The sequence below is a fragment of the Calliphora vicina genome, chromosome 3 (genome assembly GCF_958450345.1).
Source record: "Calliphora vicina chromosome 3, idCalVici1.1, whole genome shotgun sequence".
Taxonomy (NCBI): domain Eukaryota; kingdom Metazoa; phylum Arthropoda; class Insecta; order Diptera; family Calliphoridae; genus Calliphora; species Calliphora vicina.
In genome coordinates, this window is record NC_088782.1 from 83,056,183 (window position 1) to 83,074,339 (window position 18,157).

The window sequence follows — 18,157 nt, forward strand, 5'->3', positions numbered from 1 at the left end:
AAATGTTGTTCTACACAAGATTTTGTATAGAAAATGTTGTTCTACACAAGATTTTCTATAGAAAATGTTGTTCTACACAAGATTTTCTATAGAAAATGTTGTTCTACACAAGATTTTCTATAGAAAATGTTGTTCTACACAAGATTTTCTATAGAAAATGTTGTTCTACACAAGATTTTCTATAGAAAATGTTGTTCTACACAAGATTTTCTATAGAAAATGTTGTTCTACACAAGATTTTCTATAGAAAATGTTGTTCTACACAAGATTTTCTATAGAAAATGTTGTTCTACACAAGATTTTGTATAGAAAATGTTGTTCTACACAAGATTTTCTATAGAAAATGTTGTTCTACACAAGATTTTCTATAGAAAATGTTGTTCTACACAAGATTTTCTATAGAAAATGTTGTTCTACACAAGATTTTCTATAGAAAATGTTGTTCTACACAAGATTTTCTATAGAAAATGTTGTTCTACACAAGATTTTCTATAGAAAATGTTGTTCTACACAAGATTTTCTATAGAAAGTGTTGTTCTACACAAGATTTTCTATAGAAAATGTTGTTCTACACAAGATTTTCTATAGAAAATGTTGTTCTACACAAGATTTTCTATAGAAAATGTTGTTCTACACAAGATTTTCTATAGAAAATGTTGTTCTACACAAGATTTTCTATAGAAAATGTTGTTCTACACAAGATTTTGACCTATATCTGTATTATGGATATCTAATGATAGATATTTCAAAGACCTTTGCAACGACGTATATAAGACCATAGTAAGTTGGACCTACAATGGGTCAAAATCGAAAAAATATTTTTTAACCCAAATTTTTTTTTTCACTAATATTAAAAAAAAATTAAAAAACAATTTGGAAAAAAAATTCCAAAAAATTGCACAAAAAAAAATTTTGAATTTGTGTTTACCTAAAAATATTTAAAATTTTTTATTTTAAAGTATAATTTGGTGAAGGGTATTTAAGATTCGGCACAGCCGAATATAGCTCTCTTACTTGTTTTAATTTTGTATGTCAGCTGTTCAGCGTTGCCACTTGTCTGTATTTTGTTGTATATTGTATGAAAACATTTTCTACATTTGCGGTGGCACCCAGTTAAAGTCAGTTCAATTTAAAACATACTTTAATTTTGACTATAGTTGCAACATAATTAAAAGCAGGTTTTTATTTTAAAGTTGTTTCTAAAAAGAACCGACTTTAGTGTTTGACTATGATTATGGGCCAATGTGTTCACATTTATATGAAAAACTACTTTTTATGCAACTCTGTTCAAAATAGACTAAAAGTTTTTGGATTGTTTTCTTTGCATGTACCAGAAATGGAAACTGAGTAACCAAATATTCAGTACTATCGCATCTTTATTATAAAATATTAAATATTAATATCTAACAACACGTTCAATATGAAGCTTGTGAGGTAAATTAAATTAATAAATTAAATCACTAAATATTTATATTAAAAGTAGTAAAATTTCATGAATTGCTGTATTTTAAGAAACAAGATGATTTCATATACATATATTTCATGATAGTATGGTATATATTTTTGTAACCGGTTTTTCTTAATTTATTGAGCATCATATGCATGTCTACGTCTAAAGACACATAATTATCTCAAACTACTTAATGAAAACAGCTAGTATTGTCATTCCTTTAAAAAAATGATTTGGATGGAACTTATTTTATTCATTAGTAGCTAAAACTAACTACTGCAAAATTTAAGTGCAATCGGATAAATATAACCTGTGCCGGAAATTGATTGAAAGTTGTAAAATTGGGTAAATAATGGTACTTTTTTCGATATCATAAAAAAATCCCTATTTAAATAAAATTTTCTAAACATTTAAAATAAATCTAATCTAGAGAAAATTTTACTTCTATCAAGGTATAAAACATAAATATAGAGTTAAAAACAACTAAGTTGTTAGCGCTTTTCCTCGTCATATATTCAACAAAAATGGCATTTTGTGTATTTAGTCATTGTTTTGCACATAAATGCAAATATATGGTCAGAGAAAACTCGAATAACTGCTATTTTGCATTCGAAATTATTGTTTTATACCTTGTTAGAAAAGCCAAGGTATAAAACAAACACAAAGTTTGAAGACTCCCACTATAATAGTACTCCACATATGCAATAATAAATTTTTAATTTGTATGGGAGGTGCCATGCCCATTGTTCCTATATAGGTCAATTGTGAATCTAAACCATCCAGGGACCCACTCAAACACACACAACAAAATTCATCGAAATCGGCCCAGACGTTAAGGAGGAGTTTAGTTACTAACACACGTACAGAAGAATTATATATATAAAGATGGGATTTTTTTTTAAGATATCGGGAAAAGTGACATTTACCTAATTTTACAACTTTCAATTGATTTCCGGCACAGGTTCTAGTTATGCGATTGCACTTTAATTTTGCAGTAGTTTTAGTTACTAATGAACAAAATAAGGCCCATCCAAAGCAAATCCATTTTTTAGGACGTGTCAAATGTATGTAGGTATATATATTACACAATTGGCGGCTTACAGTAAATTTATATCAAATCTTCGACTCATAAAGAAATCTTAATTTTCATACGCTTATGTACCAGTTTCTATATAACAAGCGAATAATTTTAGTGAACATTGTATTACAATAATATGTTATGTTTTTGCTCAAGTGGTATTTTTGGGCTTCAATCTAGTTTATCAAAGCTTGAGGCATAGAGAAATATACATAGAGACGAGACACTCCAATTTGTCAAACAAAAATACAAGAAATCATAAGTTTGATACAACAAAATACATTGACTAGCATGTATTATGTTGTTGCAAGAGTTAGGTTTTTGACAACAGACTTAAGCTTTTGACAATTACGTCTCGTCTCTATGTTACCCTATGGCTTGAGGTATAAATTCCAGAATTTTGTAAACTAGTAAAATTACATCGAATGACATAAATAGTTGAAATAAATTAACCCATAAAAATATTTTTTTAATATTGAGTTCTCTATAAATTTATAAATTACAAATTGATATGTCATAGAGAATAAAATTCTTGAGTCCGAGATGAATGCAGGAAATACAGAAATCTGTCCTCGGCGAAGGCTGTGACGGAAACACCGTAGGAGATGAAATCATTTCGTCCTACCAAAGGCCGGCTATAAAGAAAATGTACTGGGCAAAGACAGTGATGGAAATGTCATAGGGGATAAAATCCTTCCTCACGGCCTAAAGCTGGTATTGTTAGGCCACAAAGGACATCTATCTAAATCTTATTATGCTCTGAGTGATTCAATGAATTCCAAATTAATATACAGTAGCCCAAGAAAGTCTAAATACAGGACAAATTATTATGTTAATTTAATTTAAAGCAGTTTTTTTATGAGATATATAATACTAGCTGACCCGACAGATGTTTGTGTTCGATTTTTGAATTTGTGAGAAGCGATTTAAAAAGGGTAAAAATAGTTAAAAAGAAAAAAAAACGTATTGAATGATAATTTTAATTCATATAGAATAAAATATACATAGAAGCGCTACTGAGAGACAAAAAACCTAAAAACGATTTTTGGTCAGAAAAGTGAGTGATCACAGATCAAACTGCTTTTCTTGATTAAACGCTTATTGGCCAAGTTATTAGCGAATTTAGATATTTTGAGTTTTTATATAAAAAATCGATTTTTGGTCAGCAATATGAGTCATCACAGATCGAGCTCCTTTTCGGCTGGTTCCAATGAATTCAAAAATTCTGTAAGAGAATTGACGACTTGTTCTTCGTTCATTACTGTGTCAATCGATTTGTATTTTATTGTTTCGCCAGACACTTTCAATTGTATTTGGTCATCGAGCTTGTTAACATCATAATTTTTTGATTAAAAGTAGATTTCATATGGAAATTTCTTATTCATGCACCTAATATGCAATAGTAAACAAAATTGTTAATCACAGACCGAAAATCAAAAATCTGACTATACACTGTTACCCAAAAGGCTTTTCTGAAGATTCCGTAAAAATTTTATCAAAGTCGGTCCAGCCATTTTTGAGTCCATACGGAACATACACATCCATTTTTATGAAATATATGGCATTAGCGGATCAAATTTAAAAATTTGATTTTGCCACACCCCTCCGCCCACAGACCGAAAATAAAAAATCTGACTTTAGAGTGTTAACCGCTAGGCTATTCTGAAAATTTCATTAAAATCGGTACAGCCGTTTTTGAGTTCATTGGGAACATACATCCATTTTTATATACATACACATCTGCTCAAAATAATAGATACACCAAAATTTATTTTTTAAAAACGAAAAAAAATAATTTTTATTTATAGTTAAAAGGAGAGTAAAAAACAAAATATTTCATAATTAATAATAAATATTATAAAGTAAATTAAATTTCTTAAATTTCGAAAAATTTGGTGCTCATAATAATAGATACATTTTTAAAAATTCTTATTAAACAAAAGCTAATAAATTTTATCTTAAAAAAATTAGTTTATTATTAAAGTAAAGCTAGTATCCAGTATATCCACCTTTGTTTTGTAAAACTTTCTCCACTCTTCTGGGCATACTGGATATCAAGTTCTGACACTTCTTGAATGGAATCTCGTACCATATTTTTTGCGTTTTCTCCCATAAATCGTCTTTATTTTTGAAAACTTCCTTCGAAAGCCTTATCTTTAATTCACTCCACAAGTTTTCTATTGGGTTTAAATCAGGGGATTGGCTGGGCCAGCTTAAAACAGGTACGTTATTCTCCAAGAACCAGTTTTTAACTAATCTTGAACTATGTTTTGGGTCGTTGTCCTGCTGGAATGTCCATATTAATGGCATATTTTCCGATGCATATGGAAGCATTACGTTTTCCAATATGTCTCTATACCCACTAGCATTCATGGTATCTTCTATTCGGAATATCGGACCAACACCATTCCATGAAAAGCAACCCCAAACCATTATAATTCCCCCGCCATGTTTTACCGTCTTTTTTGTAAATTTAACGTGGAATTCTTTTCCTTTTGGTCGGCGTACATTTCTTTGGCAGTCGTTTCCAAACAAATTTATTTTTGTTTCGTCGCTCCATAAAATATTTCTCCATTTTTTTTCGCCTTCACACCCGGACCATTGTAAGTGCTCTTTAGCAAATTCTAATCTTGTCTTGATATTTTTTTGGCGCATTAGTGGCACTTTTCTGGCAATTCTTCCCGGCAATTTAGCTTGTAAAAGACGACGACGAACTGTTTGTGGACTGATTTCGTTACATAGCTCCGCAGAAATAGCTTTCAATGATATGAAAGGGTACCATAAGGACGATCCGCCTATCTGTTTCTGGACTGGTTTTCTTTGGTCTACCGCGAGTTTCTCTTTTTTGTTTTTTAGATAAAGCATTTTGGACAAAATGTAAAGATCTTCCTATGCTCTTTGCTATTTCCCGTAATGATTTTCCTTGATTTCTCATCGTTTGAACAATTTTTTTCTCATCTTCGGTACAATGATGATTTCGTCCCATTTTCTTCAAAAGAGTCCTATTTTTTATAAAATTGTTGCTAAAATTTAAATTATACTTACTGTTTCACGTAAATAGGAACAAAAAATTGCACAAAAAAAAATTGTATATAAACAAATTACAAATTACTGATGTGTATCTATTTTTATGAGCAAATAATTTTTTGTAATTCAAATAAATTCGTTTTTAAAAATCAACATGAAAGCAAGTAGTTGCCATATTTTTGACTGACATGACATTGCCAGATAGAAATTTTAATATGATGTATTCTTAACGCTTGCGAGGAAATTTTCAATGTTACCGCCATTTAATTTTTTTCCAATTAGGTGTATCTATTATTTTGAGCAGATGTGTACATATATAGATGAAAAATGTTTGTATGAGAAAATTCGAAAATCTTCTTTACGAAAGCACCGAATGGACCTAATGTAGTATTTTAGGTGTCTAAAACTATATTCAGAAAATTTCCTTTTCAATGATACCAGTTTGGAGCTAATCGGTTAGATGGTCTCAGAGTCTATAACGGACATAGGTAAAAACATTTTTTGTATTTTAAATATACAGTGGTGGTCAAAACATATGCAACCAGCAACAGAATTTTACAAAAGTTGTTGAAACTAGTTTAAGATGTAAACAAAAATATTCATTTGCTTATAATATTTTTTAATTAATGCTTTAAAAATAAGAATATGAAATTTAATTCAGAATTTTTTGCATTGAAAAGAAAAAAAATTAAAAAACTACGTATGGGTTGATATTTCAATGGCCAAAACATATGCAACTAATTGCTTCTAAAACATTTCTGTCTATAAAACTTAATATTTCGTGGTAAATCCTATATTTTCAATGACGGCCTTACATCGGCAAGGCAGTGAAGCTATCAAATTGGCAATAAAATTTGCAGGAATAGCGTTCCAAGCATCTACCAATCCTTGAAACATAATATCTGAATTAGTGCAATTTTCGGGGTCGCTTCTTTGATTAACGTTTTTCCAAATGTTCTCAATGGGATTCAGATCTGGTAATTGTGGTGGCCATTCCATTGCCGAAACTCTTTCCTGTGCTAACCATGATTTAACAACATGTGCAGAGTGCTTGGGGTCGTTATCGTGCTGAATAACTCATCGAAGAGGCTTATTATCCTCAGAATTTGGAAGCATTACTCTTTCCAAGATGTCTCTATAGATAGATCCATCCATTATTTCATTCATTTAGAGCGATGGGCCAACACCAGCAGCAGAAAAACTGCCCCCATACCATTACGTATTATTTTCATTTGTTAATATGTTTAGTATTGATAAACAAATACTTTCAAAGTTAACCTTTCTATAAGAGGAAACTTAAAATCAAAAAATAGTTTAAGGTAGGAAATGAAACGGACAAAACTAAAGCACCCCTTCAAGGATATACTAAAAAAAAAATTTTTAGTTAATTTTTTGTTGCAAATCCTTTGTTTTGGATGGCACAACAACATCTCTTGGCATAGAAGATAATATGTTTTTATGGCGTTTTTCGATATTCCTTCCCAGGCTATTTTAACGGCATGAAATAATTCGTGAAAATTTCCGATCCTTATTTCAAAAACTTTCACGATTTATTTTCATATTAACAATGTGCCACAAGTTCTCAATAGGATTGAGATCGGGAGATTGACCAGGCCAATGAAGAACTTGAATCTTATTGCTGTGTAGCCAAGTCTTACAAACTTTGGAGGGGTGCTTAGGATCGTTATTCTGTTGGAAGCTCCCTATAATTGGCATCTCTTCACTGGCATAAGGCAATATTACAGCTTTCAATACATCACGGTACATGAACCGATCCATAATCCCATAAATTTTATGATTTGGCCCAAATCCTTGACCAGAAAAGCAACCCCAGACCATTACATTGCCTCCTCCATGTTTAATTGTTCCTTTGCAATACATAGGATTCAGTCTTCCTCCTTTTGGTCTGCGTACACGCCTTATTCCAGCGGAACTTTTTAAGTTGTATTTGGATTCGGCAGGGAACAGTACTGTCTTTAATTTTTGGACACTCCAGTCGATGTGGGCTTTGGCAAATTTCAGGCTAGCTTTCTTGTTCTTTGCTGATAGAAATGTTTTTTTGCTGGTCGTCAGCTGAATAATCGGTCTTCTACTACTCTTCTACGGATTGTTCTTTCTCTAACGCATAATCTTAAACTTGTTCGTACTTGAATAGGTGATGCTGTAGGATCTTTTTGTATTGCTCTTTTGATCAGGGAATCATAATATCGTGTTTTTTCGCGAACGACCTCCAGAATGCACCGGAGATTTTCGACCAATATCAAAAAATTTTGAAACGAGCCTGGAAATAACTGATCTGTTAATTGAATATTTTTTACTAAATTCATGTAGTGATAAGCCCGTCTTCCAGTCTTCAATAACTTTAATTTTAAATTTACTGGAGTACTTGTTCCTTGTCATTGTTTTTTTTCACAATAAACTGTATAAAACTTAAATTTTGCACACTACTTCTTCCTATATTTTTATCTTTTGGAATTTTTAAGTCCATTCATTGTGATTCCCGATAATTCACATTGCAAATATGCAGTACCGAGTCAAATTTTTAAACATCTTATAAGAGGGTGCTTTTGTTTTGTCCGTTGCGTTTTGAGTTTTTATATGATTTATCATTTTAAATTAATTTTTAATACAATTATATTTTACTAAATGAATATTAAATGAACATTAACAACATTAGTTAATAAAATATATAAAAAATACATCCCAAAAAAGCCGTTTTTATCAAAAAAATTATGATTTGAAATAATCCATTGAGGGGGTGCTTTAGTTATGGCCAATACTGTAAGTGTTTTCGAAGCAATTAGTTGCATATGTTTTGGCCAATGAAATATCAACCCATACGTAGATTTTGAAATTTTTTTCTTTTCAATGCAAAAAATTCTGAACTAAATTTCATATTCTTATTTTTAAAGCATTAATTAAAAAATATTATAAGCAAATGAATATTTTTGTTTACATCTTAAACTAGTTTAAACAACTTTTGTAAAATTCTGTTGCTGGTTGCATATGTTTTGACCACCACTATATATATAGATAGATATATAGATATATAGATATATAGATATATAGATATATAGATATATAGATATATAGATATATAGATATATAGATATATAGATATATAGATATATAGATATATAGATATATAGATATATAGATATATAGATATATAGATATATAGATATATAGATATATAGATATATAGATATATAGATATATAGATATATAGATATATAGATATATAGATATATAGATATATAGATATATAGATATATAGATATATAGATATATAGATATATAGATATATAGATATATAGATATATAGATATATAGATATATAGATATATAGATATATAGATATATAGATATATAGATATATAGATATATAGATATATAGATATATAGATATATAGATATATAGATATATAGATATATAGATATATAGATATATAGATATATAGATATATAGATATATAGATATATAGATATATAGATATATAGATATATAGATATATAGATATATAGATATATAGATATATAGATATATAGATATATAGATATATAGATATATAGATATATAGATATATAGATATATAGATATATAGATATATAGATATATAGATATATAGATATATAGATATATAGATATATAGATATATAGATATATAGATATATAGATATATAGATATATAGATATATAGATATATAGATATATAGATATATAGATATATAGATATATAGATATATAGATATATAGATATATAGATATATAGATATATAGATATATAGATATATAGATATATAGATATATAGATATATAGATATATAGATATATAGATATATAGATATATAGATATATAGATATATAGATATATAGATATATAGATATATAGATATATAGATATATAGATATATAGATATATAGATATATAGATATATAGATATATAGATATATAGATATATAGATATATAGATATATAGATATATAGATATATAGATATATAGATATATAGATATATAGATATATAGATATATAGATATATAGATATATAGATATATAGATATATAGATATATAGATATATAGATATATAGATATATAGATATATAGATATATAGATATATAGATATATAGATATATAGATATATAGATATATAGATATATAGATATATAGATATATAGATATATAGATATATAGATATATAGATATATAGATATATAGATATATAGATATATAGATATATAGATATATAGATATATAGATATATAGATAGATAGATAGATAGATAGATAGATAGATAGATAGATAGATAGATATATAGATATATAGATAGATAGATAGATAGATAGATAGATAGATAGATAGATAGATAGATAGATAGATAGATAGATAGATAGATAGATAGATAGATAGATAGATAGATAGATAGATAGATAGATAGATAGATAGATAGATAGATAGATAGATAGATAGATAGATAGATAGATAGATAGATAGATAGATAGATAGATAGATAGATAGATAGATAGATAGATAGATAGATAGATAGATAGATAGATAGATAGATAGATAGATAGATAGATAGATAGATAGATAGATAGATAGATAGATAGATAGATAGATAGATAGATAGATAGATAGATAGATAGATAGATAGATAGATAGATAGATAGATAGATAGATAGATAGATAGATAGATAGATAGATAGATAGATAGATAGATAGATAGATAGATAGATAGATAGATAGATAGATAGATAGATAGATAGATAGATAGATAGATAGATAGATAGATAGATAGATAGATAGATAGATAGATAGATAGATAGATAGATAGATAGATAGATAGATAGATAGATAGATAGATAGATAGATAGATAGATAGATAGATAGATAGATAGATAGATAGATAGATAGATAGATAGATAGATAGATAGATAGATAGATAGATAGATAGATAGATAGATAGATAGATAGATAGATAGATAGATAGATAGATAGATAGATAGATAGATAGATAGATAGATAGATAGATAGATAGATAGATAGATAGATAGATAGATAGATAGATAGATAGATAGATAGATAGATAGATAGATAGATAGATAGATAGATAGATAGATAGATAGATAGATAGATAGATAGATAGATAGATAGATAGATAGATAGATAGATAGATAGATAGATAGATAGATAGATAGATAGATAGATAGATAGATAGATAGATAGATAGATAGATAGATAGATAGATAGATAGATAGATAGATAGATAGATAGATAGATAGATAGATAGATAGATAGATAGATAGATAGATAGATAGATAGATAGATAGATAGATAGATAGATAGATAGATAGATAGATAGATAGATAGATAGATAGATAGATAGATAGATAGATAGATAGATAGATAGATAGATAGATAGATAGATAGATAGATAGATAGATAGATAGATAGATAGATAGATAGATAGATAGATAGATAGATAGATAGATAGATAGATAGATAGATAGATAGATAGATAGATAGATAGATAGATAGATAGATAGATAGATAGATAGATAGATAGATAGATAGATAGATAGATAGATAGATAGATAGATAGATAGATAGATAGATAGATAGATAGATAGATAGATAGATAGATAGATAGATAGATAGATAGATAGATAGATAGATAGATAGATAGATAGATAGATAGATAGATAGATAGATAGATAGATAGATAGATAGATAGATAGATAGATAGATAGATAGATAGATAGATAGATAGATAGATAGATAGATAGATAGATAGATAGATAGATAGATAGATAGATAGATAGATAGATAGATAGATAGATAGATAGATAGATAGATAGATAGATAGATAGATAGATAGATAGATAGATAGATAGATAGATAGATAGATAGATAGATAGATAGATAGATAGATAGATAGATAGATAGATAGATAGATAGATAGATAGATAGATAGATAGATAGATAGATAGATAGATAGATAGATAGATAGATAGATAGATAGATAGATAGATAGATAGATAGATAGATAGATAGATAGATAGATAGATAGATAGATAGATAGATAGATAGATAGATAGATAGATAGATAGATAGATAGATAGATAGATAGATAGATAGATAGATAGATAGATAGATAGATAGATAGATAGATAGATAGATAGATAGATAGATAGATAGATAGATAGATAGATAGATAGATAGATAGATAGATAGATAGATAGATAGATAGATAGATAGATAGATAGATAGATAGATAAAAATTTTAAAAAAAATTAAACCTAAATATCTCCTGACATTGAGGATCCACCCACTGGTCTCCATTCCGAACACCTCAGCCGAGTTAATAATACAGCACAACATAGAAGTGTGGACTTAATCATACTATTTTAACAAAAAAATCTTTGTTTTAGCGTCAAAAAATAGTAAAAACGAACTTTAAGGTACAAAGTGATCTTTATCAGATATTTAGAGTACCTAGACACGTTCAGAATGTATTGATATGTTCTCAAGAGTTGTTCAACTTTACCGTAGCTACAACTTTGCTAAATATTGTTAGTGAAAAATTAGAAGACCCTGGAAGTTATTCTAAAAAAAGTAAAAAAAATAATTTTTCTTCCTATATTTTTTCAACAAAAGTGCACGAAAAAGCTATTTTTTTGAAAAAAAATTTAACAAAATTTATTTGGCGGACTTCTAGCTATATTATTGCCATATAAAGTTAAGCCGTATCACAAAGTCTGAATTAGCTGTTAACCAAAAACTGATGACACCTTTTTTAGAGGCCCCACTGATTTTCAGAAAATTTGGGGGACCATAAAAAAATCGGTCACCAAAATGGACAAACTGAGTATAGGGTTTTACTACCCTTTGGTAGTAGAGTCGAACCTATACAGTCATGATCGTGTGTTTTTTTCACTGTTGCACTGTGTTATGGACCGATCATAATAAAATTTGGCGACATGAATTCGGTATATATGTATATAACTTATTTGGAAGAATTTTTGTGTAGATACTTACATTAATTAAATATTTATGACCGATATAGTCCAATTTCGGGAGGACGTTTGTATGGGGGCTAGGTGAAATAATGGACCGATTTCATCCAGTTTCAATAGGCTTCGTCCGAAAAAATTACATTACCAAATTATATCGAAATATCTTCAATAGAACACAAGGATGATTATCAACATTTTATTTTTCGATCCTGGTTGATAGCAAAAAAAATCTTATATGTAAACTTCCGCTAAAGATTGATGCTTAATTTATTTTCCCCCGGTTTGTCAATATTTTTTTTTAATTTTTTATTGCGTTTAATTATCTTTCAATCAAAAGTTAATTAATTTTTTGAACAAAAAAGTGAGTTTTAATAAAAAAGCGATTAGACATATTTTTTTCAATTTTTCCATTTTCAGATTCGACTTAAATTTTTCAAAATAAATTTTCTTTTAATTATGTTTTGACTCAATTGTTTTTTTAACTCAATTTTGAATGAAAATTAGATAAAAGAATTCGTTTAATTATTGGTTTTTTAACATTATTTATGTACAGAGTTTTCTTAAAATGAGCACAGATATGGAAAGCTGAGAAAATTTCCTTTTAAACAAGAACTCTTCTAGTGACACAACAATTCACCAATAGCAATGACAATATATGAATATTTCCAAAAAAGTGGCATTATTTGGTGGTCATGAGCACCAAATTTTCTCGTAAAAAACCGGAAGCTCGATTTTGATTTTAGAACCATGTTTCGGGAAATGTTCTTAGAATTTTCCGTAGATTACGAATTTGCTATACGCTTTATCACTGTGTTTGGGGCCGAACAAATTGACCCACCCTAATATGTATAATTGTTTCTTTAATTCTTATAATAGTTTATATAGTTTTCTACCTTTATATAGGCTTTCATGGTCAGTGATTGTGGCCAAATTTGCCAAAAATAAAAAGTTAAAAAAAATTTGTCATAAAATTAATTTTTTTTTTATTCGAGAAATTTTTTTCATTCTCAACGTTCAAACATTTCGTTGCTTAACATCATTCTAAAAATTTTAATTCACATTTGGTGTAACATATCCAGTACATACCAAATTTCCATATCGCCGCTTTTAACATTGTACTATAAAAGTTGTTTTATATTATCAATCAATGATAAACAAAATTTCCGATTTTGTTCCTGCCGAACTTCTGCTAAATGCTAATGAATATTCAATCCGTTGTTGATAAGGTATTCACAAGTCTTACAACCAACTACAAAAATTCGGATTGGCTGTGGGAACGTGCAACCATTAACAAAGCACAAGGCCAATCGTTGACTATTGATGTCTTACATTTGGAAAATTCATGTGTTGTATGTGGTTTGCTCCCGAGTAAGTAAAAATAAAAGAAACGTTGTATATCCCCAGTCCTTAAGATGAATTCATAAATATAATATCCCATTTGCCTTAAATACATCCGTTTAATTTTTTTAAGGACATATCATGGCACTGTACTTATAGATTAGACTGACAGCCGATTTTTTTTTTAGATTTCGAAGAGTGCCGGGTGGAATATTGTGACACTATGCCTAAATGTTAAGTGCTGAAAATTTGAGCCAAATCGGGCAACGATTTCTGGACGCGCATCGAGGTCAAAGTTCAGATATATGCAAAATTTTACTATTAATATGGAATAAATAGGTGAAACTCGTTAACTTTCTGCATTGTTTTCTAGAAATATTTAGATTTATTTATATTAATGAATATTACATTAAATGCAAAATTTTTGAAATTAACCCTGTAGATCCTTTGGTTCAAAATGACCCAAAAACTGTATTATCGCCAAAATTAGAGAAAAATGCAAATTTTTCAGTTTTTGAAAAAATGTTGCTACTAAATAAATACTTTTGCAATTGAATGCAAAAGAATCGAAATATGTACGTAATTATCGTTGTAATAAGATATAAATGACAAAATTTGGTAAAAAAAATGTTAAAGTTATTACAAATTCGCGAGACCATTAACGTGTTTCAGGTCAATTGAACAAAAAAATTAGGAAAAAAATTAAGATATTTCGAGAAAAATTAAAATAAAAGCTCATTTTTACTTAAAATATGTCCATATTTACTTGTATATGAGTTTTTGTCTTCGTAGGATACCGTTAACCAATTCGCAAATATGACCAAAAAGTTCAACATTTTTTAACGGCAGTTTTAAAACTCCATTTTCAAATTTTTAAAAATGTTGTTAAACAAATTTCAGAATTTTCCGATCATCACATTGGGGTTTATTGAGATCAAAATAGGGAATAAAAATAGCAAAAAATTATGTCAATACCTCTTACAGTTTTTCCGTAAAAGCGATTTAAATTTTGCCATTTTCAAGAAAAACTAATTTTTTGTCCATATTTAGGCGAATGAGCCCAATTAAAATTTATAACAGTAAGGAAATGTTATAAATTTTAAGTAAAACCTATTCATAATATTATAGTCCTTATAATTTTAAATATGCTCTGAAAGTTTTACTATTAAAATCGGAAAACGATAACCTTTGAATTTGAAGGTCAAAGGTAAAATTTTTCAATATTTGGAATTTCTAATGAAAAGATAGCGAAATGTTATATATTTTTGGGCCGATTTTAATGAAACTTGAGGAAAATATATGTATATAGATAGATAGACACATAAGGACAAAGACATTTGGTAAAAATATTTTAGAAAATACGTAGTACCGTACCTATTGCTAATTTGGGGTCGTACCTCCGAAAATATGAACCACCGCAATTTTTTTTTTTCAAAATAACTAGATTTGTTCCGTTTTTCTAATCACGTTAAAAATTGTACCATTAATAAAATTTTTAATTGTGAGTAAAGCCTAGTATTCTTTTCATATTTGCGAAGAATTATGGTTATTGACCGGTTGATCAACTCTGCTGGTTTTAATTTCGTGCGAATGAAGTGCTGCTTGTATTATTTCGTAGTTGAATAATAAGGTTTCCAGATGTATTTCACATGTTTTCCACAATAAGAAGAGAGTGCTACTTTTGCGAAATTATTTTGCAAATATTTCATATGTAGTCATCGTCATGCTTTCAAAGCGTACGGTTCTTATTATTGATATTCTCTTTTTTTATATTTCTTAAATTTATAAAAACTTAAATTCGTATAAAAGAATCTATATAAAAAAAGGAAAAAATAAAAAGCAAGCACCATTGCTCCGGGGCCTCCGGACAAATTGTCGAACAATAGATTTTCTCTACTAGGGGACTTTATAGAAAATCCTTCTAAAAACAAAAAACCAACACCAAATAACAATAAAACAACCCAAAATACGTAATAATCTCGTCTAGTGATCCTAAAAAACAATTATCACAAATAAGCCCTTTTGCTATTAAGAAAGGCGTGGAAAACATTAGCACTGAAATTAACCCTATATCTCTACTACGAGACGGTAATCTTTTAATCTTAACACGTAATGCACGTGTTGCTGAAAAATTCTTGAAAAATAAAACACTTTCTAATATATGCTCAATCACTTGCAAACTACGTGGCACTCTTAATTCCGTTAAAGGCGTTATATATGCACCATGCTTAATTAATGTCCCAGAAGATGATAGTCCAAGAAATGAGAACTTAAGGAGTCATAGAAGTATACAAGTTTACAAAACCCAGCGATGATGGCAAAACCCGATGTCCAACCGGTAAAATGATTATAACATTCGATCTATACCGACTACCCATTTCGGTATATGTCGCTTGGTATAAATGTAAAGTTGGTATAAATGTAATCCTACTGCGCAAAACCCTGACTCAAACAAACAACCCGCAACAACAAAAAAACAACAAAACGAATTTAATTCAATAATCAAACAATCAAATATTAAAGAAATATTACAAAATTGATCAACTAAAACAACGGAAAATAACGAAACAAACTATCAAATATTAAAGAAATATTACAAAATCTATCAACTAAAACAACGGAAAATAACGAAACACCAAAAAGAATGTCAACAAACAAAAACAACACAACTGACAACAATTACTCAGCAACAAACAATAATAACATGTCACCTTTTTCTCGTATAACACAATCTCTTATCAGTAATAATGATTACTTTGTACCACCCCTCGTCGAGAAAACTCTCGAAGAGGAAACGATGGATCTCTAATCCTTTATTTTATAAAATATATTTAAAAAAAAATAATAAAATTTTTATCAATATCCTTGATACCACTCCCAAACAAGTTTTTTCACTTTCAAGAAATATGGACTTCGTTCTTTTGCAATGGAATATCAACGGCTTTATAAATAATTACCACAACCTCCAATTACTTATTAAGGATATGGATCCAAGCTTTATATCATTACAAGAAACCCACTATGCATTCAACTCCTCACCAATTCCACCAAAAAACTACAATGGTTATTTTGTGAATTCTGTTAATAATACAACATCTAAACAAGGAGCTGGAGTTCTTATTAAATCCAATATTCCATACAAATTAATTTCTGTCAACTCTGATTACCAAATTGTTGCGGTAGAAATTAACCTTAACATAAAATTCACTATTTTATCTTTTTATATTCCACCTAATCAAAATATATCAATTCGAGACATAAGTAACGTAATAAACTCTTTCAACACTCCATTACTTGTTATCGGGGACTTCAATGTCTGGAACACAATATGGGGATCTACAACCAATAACCATAGAGGGTATCTACTGGAAAACATATTACAAAGTGGTGGCCTTTGTGTTCTAAATGATGGGAGACCCACCCACTTTACCACACCATTCCCACGACAGCCGGTTCTACGCACCGGAATGACCCGAGCTCACTCGGCCAAGGGCTGTCAACCCAGCAACAACAACTTTACAATTTTTAATCACGGAGCTGCACCTTCCGGCATTGCTGCTCCGCATCCTACTGGTCCGTGCCGGAATTGAAGTAAATCCCGGACCATGGTTCTGCACGGTTTGCCAGAACCGACTGCACCACATGTCAACACAATTAAGGTGCAACTCTTGTTTGGGCTGGTGTCACCTTAGGAATTGTTCCGGACTAAATCATGAAAGGGAGTGGTCGGAGAATTACGTTGCCCCATGCTGCCAGCGACGTAGTTCATCGGCGTCTTCGGCATCATCGTCGTCATCCTACGCCACACCACCCTCCCCACCGCAATCACAACAACAGCAGCAAATACAACAACAGCAGCAGCAACAACCATCGCCGCTCACCGCAATGGCCTCCAAGGGAAAATATCTGAGATAACTAGATTTATGCGCCAACACAACATCGTGGTCGCTGCGGTCCAGGAGACAAAACTTACGAGTAATTCCAGTCTGCAAAGTTGCAACGGATACAACGTTCTCCGCACCAGAGGCAACGGTGGAGGCATCGCGTTTATTATACACAATACCGTGCAGTATAGGGCTCTTTCTCTCGATCTGAATTCTAGAGACCAATATCTTGAAGTTCAGGGTATTGCGGTCAGATCGGGAGATACGGAGTTGGAGCTCTATAATGTCTACATTCCGCCAGTAGCCAGTTGTCCAACAGGCTACCATCCCGACATTAGGACCTTACTAGATGGTGATACTC

General features: G+C 29.4%; 1 protein-coding gene across 1 annotated transcript in view; it reads left to right on the top strand.

Annotated features, from left to right (window-relative positions):
• The first annotated feature begins 1,331 nt into the window (after nucleotides 1–1,331).
• SmD1 (small ribonucleoprotein particle protein SmD1) overlaps nucleotides 1,332–18,157 on the top strand; it is a 40,571-nt gene continuing 23,745 nt past the window's right edge. Inside the window, exon 1 of the mRNA XM_065503648.1 lies at nucleotides 1,332–1,434. Within this exon, the coding sequence (XP_065359720.1) occupies nucleotides 1,421–1,434 (14 nt within the window). The 5' untranslated portion in view covers nucleotides 1,332–1,420. The remainder of the gene's footprint in view (nucleotides 1,435–18,157) is intronic.